The 12,648-nt window shown below is 34.0% G+C and overlaps 1 protein-coding gene across 4 annotated transcripts; it reads left to right on the top strand.

The window, feature by feature from the left end:
* The first annotated feature begins 141 nt into the window (after window positions 1-141).
* On the top strand, window positions 142-7,231 carry LOC102626611 (B3 domain-containing transcription repressor VAL2). 4 transcript variants are annotated; one of them, XM_006481128.4, is made up of 14 exons: window positions 142-234; window positions 358-514; window positions 629-776; window positions 1,100-1,181; window positions 1,297-1,398; window positions 1,816-2,393; window positions 2,628-2,724; window positions 2,828-3,002; window positions 3,254-3,330; window positions 3,403-3,828; window positions 4,909-4,958; window positions 5,347-5,460; window positions 5,548-5,615; window positions 6,266-7,231. In XM_006481128.4, the coding sequence occupies exons 3-14, from the start codon at window positions 664-666 to the stop codon at window positions 7,054-7,056; spliced, it is 2,673 nt and encodes an 890-aa protein (XP_006481191.1). In that variant the 5' UTR covers window positions 142-234; window positions 358-514; window positions 629-663; the 3' UTR covers window positions 7,057-7,231. The 4 variants fall into 4 exon arrangements, with proteins under 4 accessions (XP_006481191.1, XP_006481190.1, XP_024955576.1 ...); XM_006481127.4 differs by having other exon boundaries at window positions 144-514; window positions 637-776; XM_025099808.2 differs by having other exon boundaries at window positions 144-514; window positions 602-776.
* The last annotated feature ends 5,417 nt before the right edge of the window (window positions 7,232-12,648 follow it).

The following is a 12,648-nucleotide window of genomic DNA, read 5'->3' as shown; positions in this document are numbered from 1 at the left end:
TCGCCATCTCAGTTTCTCTACCCCTTATCCAACAAGGCGTGTATTGCACGCACTTACTCGAGAGTAGGAAATATTTTTGTGAATACACTGTTTCTGATTTTAAATTTTTTATTTTATAAACTGGCAAAATTGAAATCAAAAAAAGAATCGAAAGTAAGTGGGAAAACAATAACATCAGCAAATAGGGAGAGTTCGCCGAGTCTTGAAGCATCATCGTGCATGCATTTTTTGAATGTACCAAATTCTAATCTCTCTTTTTTATTCTGTTACTCCTGCATGCACGAAAGTTTTTTTTTTTTTTTTCGGTTGTTTTCCTTCTGATCGCCGATTCATCTTTTAACTCGCCGGAGTTCTTAGTCAACTGGCCTCGGCAGCTTTTATAGTCAAAACACTTCAAATTTAAAGTTGCGAATACGACAGAGGAAGCGAGTATGGAGGTTCAGAGTTCGGAGTAACGTTTCAAAGAAGAACGTGAAGCTAGCAACTGACGGTGTCGTTTTGTGGCAGACACGAGGTTAGTCACTTTTCTTTTTTGGCTTTATATGGAACTGACGAGTCTAGGTAGTTTTGTCTTTGTTGACTAATTTTTTGTAATTTCTAGGGATTCTTTGTTTGTGATTTGATTTAGTTTTGTAGAAAATCTGAAGATTGAGCTTCGGAGAAATGGAGTCGAGGACTTGCATGAATGGAAAATGTAGAGCTTCGTCGTCGATTGAATGGAGAAAAGGCTGGCCTCTGCAATCTGGCGGATTTGCTGTTCTCTGTGATAAGTGCGGGTAAATATTTCATTCATATAATGAAATTTGTTAAAAAAAAGTTCAACTTGTATGTACTGTTGCTTAATTATATTTCTACTCATAATTTTGGATGATTTCAATTCGATTAAGCAGGAATTAGTTTGTCCCTTCTGTGGAATTTATTTCTAGTTTACCATTTTTGCAATCTTTCTACTTTATTATGTGAAAATTAGCCATTACTTGTCATGGCGGATCTAATTCTTCGACAAATCAACTTGATTTTGTTGAGGTTCTCATGTAGGTGATAAAAATTAGTTCTTGTTATTGATTGTAATCTAATTTGGCATTTGTGTATATTTCAGGTCTGCATTTGAGAAGCTAATTTTCTGTGATGAGTTCCATTCAAAGGATTCTGGTTGGAGGAAGTGTGCATCTTGCAGCAAGGTGAGAAAAATCATCTAAGAAATTGTATACATATCCTTACTTTCATTCTTGTCATTTGTACATTTATTCATGTCACAACGGCATGAGAGTGATTTAAGTAGTCTGGCATTCGCAGCGTCTCCATTGTGGATGCATTGCTTCCCTTTCTTTGATTCAGCTTCTTGATGGAGGGGGTGTCTGGTGCATAAACTGTGCTAAAAATCCAGGACTTGACTCAGTAAGATAAGTTTACTTGCATATGCACTAATCTATGCCATCTTCTAGAGATTTAGAGATGTCTAGTGTTTGCTGCCTGGGAATCACAGTATGATAGCCAGTTCTTTTTCCTATATTTCTATTAAACAAGACTTCAAAGATGGCATCCCTTATTGTATTACTGATGTTAATATTTCAGTATTTAAAATATCAGGGATGCACTCTGTCAAAAAGTTGTATTTGTGGTTCCAACTTCCAAAACTATCCTTGTTTGTCATCTTTATGCATCTTTGGATCATAGAAATGATGGAGGATCACGATAAATAGTGACAAATGAGTCTTACTTGCTTATATCAGACAGTAGTAAATAATGCTTGAATTTGGAAATTGAATATTAAAATTCAGGTTTTGATGATGTTTTTGAACAATCTTCATTCAGATTCCTGGTGATGATCCCAATGGATTTGGCACTCTAAAAACTGATAATGCTGGCGACTTGCCATCAACCTCTGTGGACAATCAATTGGGTGGTAGTGACGACAAATTTAAGCTTTTGCAGTTAGGAAATAGTTCAGAGAGTGTGGGGCTGAGGCACTTGCTTCAATTTCGGAATGATGACCTAGATGGGTCTTTCAGGAAAGTGAAACCAGAGGAAGCTGCGAAGTCAGATATTTCTAAGGCAAATATTGGAGCAAAAGATATCTATGGACCATTGGCACATACAAACTTAAGCATTACCCTGGGTTCTCCTGGAATAAACTCGAATTCTTTTCCCAGTGCTGTTGTTGATGAAAAAGAACACAGTAAGACATCCGCCATCATCCATCAAGGACCCAAGTCTCGCCATCTTTTGCCTAAGCCTCCAAAGTTAGCCCTTGCCACAGGTTCCGAGGCAAATGCAGGCATATCCCAAATTCGTGTTGCTAGGCCACCTGCTGAAGGAAGGGGCCGAAACCAGTTGCTTCCTCGCTATTGGCCCAGAATTACGGACCAAGAATTACAGCAATTATCTGGAGAGTATCCTTTGTACTATTCTTTTTTCCATATTTTAGTATTTCACTGCAGTGGTTTTCTCCTCTTGTTTGTTGATAAAATCATTTATCTCCAGTACAGATTTTACACCAATAAATTTTCCTTTGTCGCCATTCTTGTCATCTAAGGATTCTTTTAAATCTCACAGCCAAAACTGTGTTGTCTTTCTAGTTATATTCTATGTGAGATGTTCACATCCTTGACCATGATTTTGTGAAGTTCAAATTCCACCATTGTTCCATTGTTTGAAAAAGTTTTGAGTGCCAGTGATGCTGGTCGCATTGGTCGATTGGTTCTCCCTAAAGCATGTGCTGAAGTAAGTTACTATCTTAATTCCATCTGAGAAGCTGTTTTACTATAATATCTTTTTGATTAATGAATCTTTGCTGTATTAAAGTTTAACAAAAGCAACTTTGCAGGCATATTTTCCTCCTATCTCTCAACCAGAGGGCCTTCCTCTGAGGATTCAAGATGTAAAGGGAAAAGAATGGGTGTTTCAATTCAGATTTTGGCCTAATAATAACAGCAGGATGTATGTTTTGGAGGGTGTAACTCCTTGCATACAGTCGATGCAGTTGCAAGCTGGAGATACTGGTATTGTTTAAACTTTTCTGATCATAAATTCAATGCCTTGGTCTTTGACACTTTCAGCTAAAAGTATAGACCAATGCAATACTTTCATGCCAGTTAACTCCTCAACCAAACCCCCCCCCCCCCGCCCCCACAAAAACAAAAAAAACAAAAACGAAAAAATAGTAACTAATTTTACTGTTATTAGAAGCAAGTTTGGTATTACTTATGGTTTTATTATCACAATTTTTGTTTTGGATATACATTATATACAGTGACATTTAGCCGTATGGATCCGGAAGGAAAGCTTGTTATGGGGTTTCGTAAAGCATCTAATGCTGTTTCAGTGCAGGTAAAAGTCAATGGCAATTTTTGGAGTAGGAAATTTGATCATATAATATTAATATAATTATCAAATAAACAGGATACACAACCATCTGCCATTCCTAATGGCGGTCATTCAAGTGAAAGTTTCTTTTCGGGTGTTTTTGAGAACCTATCTATTTTGAGTGGTTACTCTGGCGTTCTTCAGTCACTAAAGGGAAGCACTGATCCCCACCTAAGCTCACTGTCCAAACAATTGAATTCGCCTCCTGGTGACATCAACTGGGTTAAATCTGAGAAGCATGAAGACAAAACAAGGGAAGGCTTGCTGCCACCATCGATGCTAGTTCCAGAAAGAAAAAGATCTCGAAATATTGGTTCAAAACGCAAGAGGTTGCTCATTGACAGACTAGATGTTCTAGAGCTTAAACTTACTTGGGAAGAGGCACAGGATATGCTCTACCCACCCCCAAGTGTTATGCCAAGCATTGTGACGGTCGAGGATCATGTTTTTGAAGAATATGAAGTGAGTTTCTTTGCTGATGTGTTTTATTAAATGTTGCCCGAAACTCTCTCTCCCTCGCCCTCTTGGTGAACCTACCTTGTACCCTTTTGGATTATTATTTGACTTTTTTTTTGACTTTTTGAACACCAATTAGTCAACCATATGTTTGTTTTGGTATGTTTACATATTATCTTTTGATATTGCTCGGTATTTTTCTGTTATTGTAAACTGAGAAAAAAGGAAAAAAAAAAGGCTATTTTCTTCTGTAACTTTAAGTTTTCATTGTATGGTTTTGCTTCTTAAGAGTCCTTGCTTTGTACAAAATGTTAAAAATTTAGGTGTCAAGGTCACCCCCCTCGGAGACTTCTCCGATTTGACTATAAATGGTGGGTAAACTTTCAACCACACAAAACTTCCTTATAGATTCTGTGCAAAAGATGTCATTATTTTAGTAACTGATTTATCTTTGCAAAATAAATGCACATCCTAGCCCCATGACTTGAATAAGTTCTCATTTGAGACATGTTTTAGTAGAATTTACCTCTTTATTGATATAATTGCTTAAAAGATATGGGAATGCTTGTATTAACTAAATTAACCTAAGAGGAATACTAGTAAATACTAGTTTTGTTTTGTTGATTAAAAGAGGTCCGTTTAGCAGAATTTTATTAAACACAACAGGTGTAGGAACTGCGTAATGATGCAAAATAAATATCGACAATAATAACTAACATTCATTAACCATTTCTTCCCATATGTTGCAATGCACCTTGTTCTATTAAGTATTCTAGTGCAAAGCTTAGCGGTATTAGTGGTCCCATAGTAGTTGGAACAAAACATATCAGTCTGATAATCAAATTGGATTTTGCAGGGCCTTTTTCTACATGGGATGTTAAATATATTGGTCCGTCACCTAGAAACATATTGTGTTTCATATTTATGTTGCTATTAAGTTTCCAAAATTATGCGTTTGCTCTTTCCACTTCTAGAAACTTCGATTAGGAGATGCACCTTATTGTTCGAGGATGAATTGGAGTTGATTTTTATTTCTGGAGCCTGAATACTGATTTTAACTTATTATTATATTTGTTTGTCATACAGGATCCTCCAGTTTTTGGGAAGAGGAGCATTTTCATAGTCCGTACATCCGGGTAAGAATTTTAGCAACTAATTAATTGTTTGTTTTTACATTATGGCACATAAATTTATTCATATAAGAAACTTATAAAGAAGCCATCTGGATCATAGGTCTCGGAATTTCTTTGCCACGAAGGAACCATATTTTCTCGAAATTGTTTCTTAAATTTATGTCAATTTTATGCTAATGAAGATTTGTGCTTGAGAGTTTTTCTTTTTGAAGAAATCTTAATAAGCGGAGATGTAGGCCGACTTATTTTTTCCCAACTTCCTTATGAAACTTCTGGTTTTCTAATGCAATCATGCGTTTTTGTTGGTTTTGTTTAAAGGACCTATATCTCTTCCTCATGGCCCTGGTTGCGTAAATTAATCTGATCTTGAATTGCCATGCTTGATCTTCAGGGGACAGGAGCAATGGGCTCAATGTGATGGTTGCTCGAAATGGCGAAGGTTGCCTGTTGATGTACTTCTTCCTCCTAAATGGACGTGTATGGACAATGTCTGGGATCACAACAGGTGAACAATAGGTTTTTCCATGCAAGATATTTTGTAGAAAGCAAGCTTCTGGGAAAATCTAATGTGTTAATGGTTATTTATCGTCAGGTGCTCGTGTTCAGCACCGGATGAACTAACTCCCCGAGAAGTGGAAAATCTCCTCAGGCTAAACAAAGGTATGATACCAGCATGCATGCTTTTAAGATTATTATTTTATAATTCGGGTGGGCTTGTAGCTTGCTGCTCTATCAGGAAAGGTTTCCTTTTATTCATGATGCTAATGTAAAGCTAAGATAAGCCACGTCACCCACTAGCATAAGTCCGAATTGGCAATTTTCCAGTCGAAGGTTAACAAAAGATGCTTGAGACTCATCTGCTTATTTTTTAATAAGAGTTTCATACCCTTGCATTCATGAACAGGCTAAATAGTTGAGCATTTTTCTGCCTCTGTGTGCCTTTTTAGACAGCACAAGAGTTCTGCCAAGAGCACCCATTGACTTCTATGCATGTGGATTAAGCGGTTTCGTTCCAACTGCTTGTAAAGAAACCTTTAAGACATGAGTTTAGAATTAAGTGTCCCAAATGCAAGGCCATTTTATTGCCTGCAATTTGGAAGGGAGAGCAGAAATGTTTGTGTAGGCACTAGGCAAATATTTGTTGGGATTATGGTCTCATGATATATGTGCTTATGCGCACATTTATTCTGTGTAAACAAAAGGTGGCTGATAGAAGTCTTTTACATTAAAATTGATGTTTTCTGGTGCATACCTTTTTGTCTGCAAAATGTTGGTACATATTGATACAATTAAGCCTGATTGTTGTATAGATTTCAAAAAGCGGAAAATAGCAACAAGTCATAGGCTGAATCAGGAGCATGAACCTTCTGGTCTGGATGCATTGTCCAATGCTGCAATTCTAGGAGAGAACATGGGTGACCCTGGCACTGCATCAGTTGCAACTACAACCAAACACCCAAGGCATCGTCCTGGCTGTTCATGTATTGTGTGCATTCAACCCCCGAGTGGGAAGGGCAAGCACAAGCCCACATGCACATGCCTTGTGTGTATGACTGTTAAAAGACGTTTCAAAACCCTCATGATGCGCAAGAAGAAGCGCCAATCTGAGCGTGAAGAAGAGGTTGCGCAAAGAAATCAACCAACTTGGGGTCCCAAGGAGGAAGCAGAAGTAGACAGCAGTTCCAAGCATGTATCATCACACCTTGATCCTTCAGAGAATGAAGCCAGGTCTGCGAATGAGTTAGAATCAAAGGGCCAAAACAACAATCTGTCCGGAAAATTGGCTGAATCCAGCAAGGCAGAGTTAGACTTGAATTGCCATCCCGAACGTGAAGAGGCGCAAGCCGGGTTGAATCGAGTGAGCATGATGAAACTTCTCCAAGTAGCCAGTCATCCTTTGGAGACTTATCTGAAGCAGAATGGTCTAACAAGCTTGACATCTGACCAACAAGCAAGTTCAGGAACACTTGCTCCACCACAAGCTGCAGGAGAGAGTGAAGGACAGCTTAACGAGCTTGCTTCTGCGACTCAAGAGCGAGAAAGCGGAGGTGAAGACAATTGTGAACCGGTTTCAGATCAAATCCCAGATGATCCTGAATGAAGTTTCTCTTCATTCATTTATTCTATTTTTAGTGCTTCTTTTTATATAACTTAACATGATAGGTGTTCTTTTCTTTTCTCTGAGTCGCAAATATCTATATTTCTGTAGTTAGAGGGTGCATGAGCTTTTTAACTAATTGTATAAAGTATATGATAAATACACGAATTTTGAATTATGAGGCTTATGATACCATGGTTTCGAAACACTGGTTGCAGGAACCAAAGGAGTTCAACTACATGATTGCACTCACTTGGAAAGTTTTACGCGGAAAGAATTTCAACTCGACACAATTTCTTCAAAACAAATCTCTGAGAATGTATAATCAAATGTCACCCAATAAAAAGGTACAGAAGAAAATTAACAATTAGAGAAAGTGCTAAGATAAGAGTAAATACAATAATTGCTTCTTGTGGTGATTAATTCTTGGTGCTTTGCATAATTCCTCTCACGAGATCTATATTGCACGATTAGCTTCATTTTTGGTGATTCTATTTGACTTTCTAAGTGTATAGGGAAGGCAATTTGCATAGAAGCTTTCCTTACATCGTGGCGTGGGTTGTGAAATAACTTACAGATGTAATGTTGCCAGACAAGAAAGGAAACCTAGTCTTAGCGCAGTACTGTTAGCCAGATCATCTGGTGACTCTAGATCTAACATAGCATGCTAAAGCTTCACAAGTAAATGCTAATAATACAGAACTGATCACTTGTTATATTCACAAGTAAATGCTTCATTTTGGAAGAGCTGTACTACCAGTGGAACTCCATCGACCATCGATAACTCTTTAACATATATGGCGTGCTCCCCAACCTTCTCAACGTCCATGGTGATTCTCGCTTTGGTCCCAAAAACTTGCCATACTCCCTAAGCTCATCATAATTTGAATCCTCTCAAGTCTAAAATTACACATACACAAAAGCCCTCTCCTCAAAACCCCCATTAAGTTATTACACACACCCAACACTCTTTTCTTGCTCTTGCAGACTGTGGAGGAAACAAAAACTTGTGATTATACGACGTAGTATCTGGAAAAAAAGCATTCATTCATCACATGCCCAATATCATCATTTATCGAAACCAAAAAAAAAAAAAAATTCACCCGTACGTATTACAGTATTAGCATATCTCTGGAAATTAACCGCCATTGTTGCCTAGAACCTTAGAACAAGAACAACTTACATGCCTTTAGTAGTTGGTAATGGCTAAATAAACTTGGCGGGAAGCGATTTTGAAGAAACTAAATAAATAAAAGGGTAATTTTCTTTTTCACTGCTTAAGTTATTATGAAATATCAATTAGGAGTAGAGGTGGCAAAAATACCCGCCCGGTCCGGACCCGGACCGTACCCGGGTGTTGCGGGCCGGGTATTACCCGGCTCGGGTATGAAGCCGGGTCAGTCTTGGGCATCACTTGATAAACCCGGAACCCGGATTTTATTAAAAAAAATTATAAAATATATATTATTTTAAATATTTTATACTTATTTGACTTATTTATTATACATATATAAAGTTTTAAACACTTAAAGTTTATATTTTCATGTCAAATTTTATTGAAATAAATTTAAAACTTATAAAATTATCAAAAAATAAAAAATATATACACATAAAATATTAAAAAATATAAAATCCGGGTACCCGGATTAAAACCCGGCCCGGACCCGGACCGGTTGCATCCGGGCAGGGTCCGGTCATGGCAATACTCGGACCCGGCCCGGGGTTTTGCCATCTCTAATTAGGAGCAACAAGTATTGCACCGTAATATTTTACTATTAAAGAATTATAAAAATATTACATTTTACTATTTTACATTTATTGACCTATGAAATACAAATTTACACTGACTTTAAGGGGGAAAAAACACATAAATTCTAATTAAACATAATAATTTTCACTATTGTATCCCCAAAAAAATATAAAAGTTTGCATTTACCCAAAAAAAATACAAAAAAATGTAACCCATGTTGTTTTTTTTTTTTTAACTTATCACTTATTATCAAACAATTTTATCTGAATAACAAAAGTAGAAGAAGATCACTTTTATTTGAAGTCTGAAATTTAAATGAAAAATTTAATTTTAAATATAAAAAATAAGCTTAACAATTCATGTATTTCCAAAATTATGGATAAACCTAATATTTGTGCATTATCCTTGAAGTTATTTTTTTTAATTGCTTTAAATTTTTCTTCACATGGTAACATCAACTAAATTGAAATATTGAACAAATCAAATTATGTCTATTATGATTAATCAAAACTAAAACAACATTGTTAACTTTATAATAAAAGTTGATGTTATAATTAAATCTTTTATTAAAAATTAAAAGAAGATCAATAATGATAGTATTTTTTTTAATGCTACCAAACTAATCAACTTGTGAAAAATAAATATATGCACCACTTAAAAGAATATTTATGTCAAACTATTAGTTTTTAAACTTTTCTGTTCAAATATTCAAAAAGAAAAAAGAAAGTAGCATTCAGACATTTTTATTCAGATATCAGTTAAATTCAGACCTACTCGTATTTCAAATAAAATCAAAAGCAACCTAAGGTATTCCCTATTGTGAATTTGATTGATTGTTGCACTACGCGGAGATATATTGATGGATCCTTTAGATTTTGATTTTGATGGATAATTTGATATATTGGTGGATCCTTTAGATTTTGATGGATGATAATTTAGTTAAATGTCTCTAAATTTAATTGCATTTTGTAATTTGTTTTCTTGCATCAGTTGCATGATAATTTTATAATTTAAAACATGGGATGAATTAGGTGTTTGTGAATTATTACAGTAGTTTAACGATATTTTAAAGATAGTCAATTTATTAGAGAATACACCGTAATTAACCCCAACATTTTTCCATTTGGTATCAAATACTTATCAATATTCATTATTATCACCTACACATTAGTTCTCTCTAAATATGTAACAGCAAATGGCAAGTTGTGTGTTTCAATCCACACCAGCTTTTGGTAATCAGGATTACAAAGAAAATAAATATAAAAAACCAAGAGAAGTACGATTTGGTACTATGTTATTCAATCCTCCAACATTCTAATAACACACTAATACAGTATGAGTGACAAACACTGTTTTAGAGATTGAAGAATTTGTTTATGAGAATGAAATTTTATGTATCTAGAACTATCAAGTTATAAATTACATAGATAATTAGATGGGTAAATGGACACTTACACCCTCAAGACTTGAGAAAATGGTCACAAAAACCTCTAAGTTTTCAATAAGGGACACCAAGACCCCCTTTTTTTTAATTATATAAACCCAAAAAAATTGACCCCAAAATTTTATAATAAATAGAAATATTGCATTAAATAAATGTAATAATATATACATTTTAAAATAATTTTAATATTTAAAAATATTTTAATATTTTACAATCTATTAGACCTATTTTATTATAATTAAAGTAATTTTTAATAATAAATAGAAAGATAATATTAAATAAATTAATTAAAATGATTTTGAATATCATATAAAAATAATTTTAATGTTTATAATAGGGATTTTTTTGTCAATTGTAAAATCTATTTAACCCGAAGATTTATTTAAAATCTTTAAAATAAATACAAATATATTATTAAAATAAATATAATAATTTAAATCTTTAATATTGTTTTAAATGTTAAAAATACTATATAGACTATATTATTTATGTTAAATTTGTATTAATTACAAACTTTAAAATCAAATTTCTAATTACTAAAATAAAAGCGTATTATGATTAAAAAGAAATCTTGGTATCCTTTTATGAAAACTTTGGGAGTATTCGTGACCATTTTCCCAAATCTTGGGAGTGTAAGCATCTTTTTCTCTTAAATAAATATAAGTAACATCCTCATGTTTGTTCTATTAAAAAAAAAATCCTCATGTTTGTGTTGTGAGTTCATAAAATAATTGTTGCTATTACCATTTTAATATCTCAGAATAATAATCAAATACATATGTTACTGCATAAAAATTATATAAGTCATCATATGTTGAGTAAATTGACATTTCCATGACGAATATATTATATTATTTATTTCGAAATTCTTTTGTAAAATATGGTAATTTACTTTTTTTATTTTTTTAAAAAAATATGCTAAGGGGCTAATGTCACGTTAGCATCTTAGATTGCACTGTCAATTTTTTCTTAAAAAGTATTCCAGTTTTTTTTTTTTTTAAGTCATTCTCTTCTTACTGCAAGTGTTATTGCATTAATCTAACTAAAGTAAAAACAAATTAAAGATACTAACATATAAAGTTGCTCTTTTCTTTCAAGTAACAGAATTTTGAGTGATTTCAACTACTTTTAAATGAAACTTTTGTTAAATTTCAAAATCAATAGCTTTTAACAAACAAAAATAGTGATGTCTCTCCATATATTTACTCTGTATACAGCCACAGTGAAGCTGAGGAGACACAGGAGAAGTATAAGAGAACTAAAGCAGTTATTTTTGGTAACTGAATATGTCAAACTTCACTCCTCTTCTTCAATATCAAAAATTTCGGTAAATTTCTCCTCTCTAAGCCTTTTAGGTTTAAATATACAATAAAATCTTTTTTATAGTGATACTCTATATAGGAACAAAACATCCATGTAGTCATAAAAAATTATGATCCTAATTTGAGCTACTTATATATAAGAATAACCGTAATAAGTTATTCCATCTTAAATAACTCGTCTCTGCATGGTAATAATTAATTATATAATGTATAAATATATAAGTTACGTTAAAGGATTAATATGGAACAAAATATTTTTCAAAAATTATTTGAGATAATGATTTATTCTTTAGAGTTATTAAAATATTTTTGAATTTTCGGGCACGTAATAACTCATTAGTTGAAGTTAGAATATTTCTACCTTATTATCAAGCATGTTGTTGGAGCATGAATCTCAAATCTGGATGATCAAGTATGACAAGTCAGTCATAGACTCAGGAATATGATGATATGTCGTTTGTAACTTAGCTGGGAGCTGTATGATAAACTAGTTATGTCAGCTAATTGAATAAGTAACACACGTGATTAAACACGTGAGTTACTCACTCAAAACGGCAGATGAAGTTTGCGTTTTGGTTAACAGATTGAATGTGATATTGACATGTGTCCAGCGGAAGTTTCAAATGGCTGTTGAAGCCGTTCGAAACGCGGGCAGCATCAGCTGGCAAATATTTTACTAACAAACAGCATCAGATATTATGAGCTGGCTGATGGGAGATATTTGTGGATCAGTTTCTTTATGCATATAAGGCCTGATAATCTGTTAATTGTCTGATGTGGTTCAGTTACATCTTCTCTGTATCTCTGTATCTTGTAAAGCTCTGATAATCTGTGAAAACTTGCTTCTCTTTTCATAGTGGGTATAGGCCTGTTAATGGCGGAACCGCTATAAACCTGTTTCTGATCTTCATTCATCTTGGTTAATTTATATTGTTTGTTTAGATTCTATCACATCGAGATTAGGTTGTTTAATTGCCATTAAAAGATCGGAGTTCTTTAGAGTGGATCTTGGGGAGCCAAATCCAGTGTTGTACTGGTTCTTGATTCAACACATGTTTTGAGATTCATGGAATTGACTT

Source organism: Citrus sinensis, chromosome 6 (assembly GCF_022201045.2).
Source record: "Citrus sinensis cultivar Valencia sweet orange chromosome 6, DVS_A1.0, whole genome shotgun sequence".
Taxonomy (NCBI): Eukaryota; Viridiplantae; Streptophyta; class Magnoliopsida; order Sapindales; family Rutaceae; genus Citrus; species Citrus sinensis.
The sequence above is the reverse complement of the archived record's forward strand: the minus strand, read 5'-3'. Positions and strand labels throughout refer to the sequence as shown.

Excerpts from the sequence above, each read along its gene's own strand:
- LOC102626611 (XM_006481128.4), top strand. The coding sequence starts at position 664 with ATGGAGTCGAGGACTTGCATGAATGGAAAATGTAGAGCTTCGTCGTCG. Across the intron at positions 777-1,099 it reads GTTCTCTGTGATAAGTGCGG|GTCTGCATTTGAGAAGCTAA; the intron begins GTAAATATTTCA and ends TGTATATTTCAG. Across the intron at positions 1,399-1,815 it reads AAAATCCAGGACTTGACTCA|ATTCCTGGTGATGATCCCAA; the intron begins GTAAGATAAGTT and ends ATCTTCATTCAG.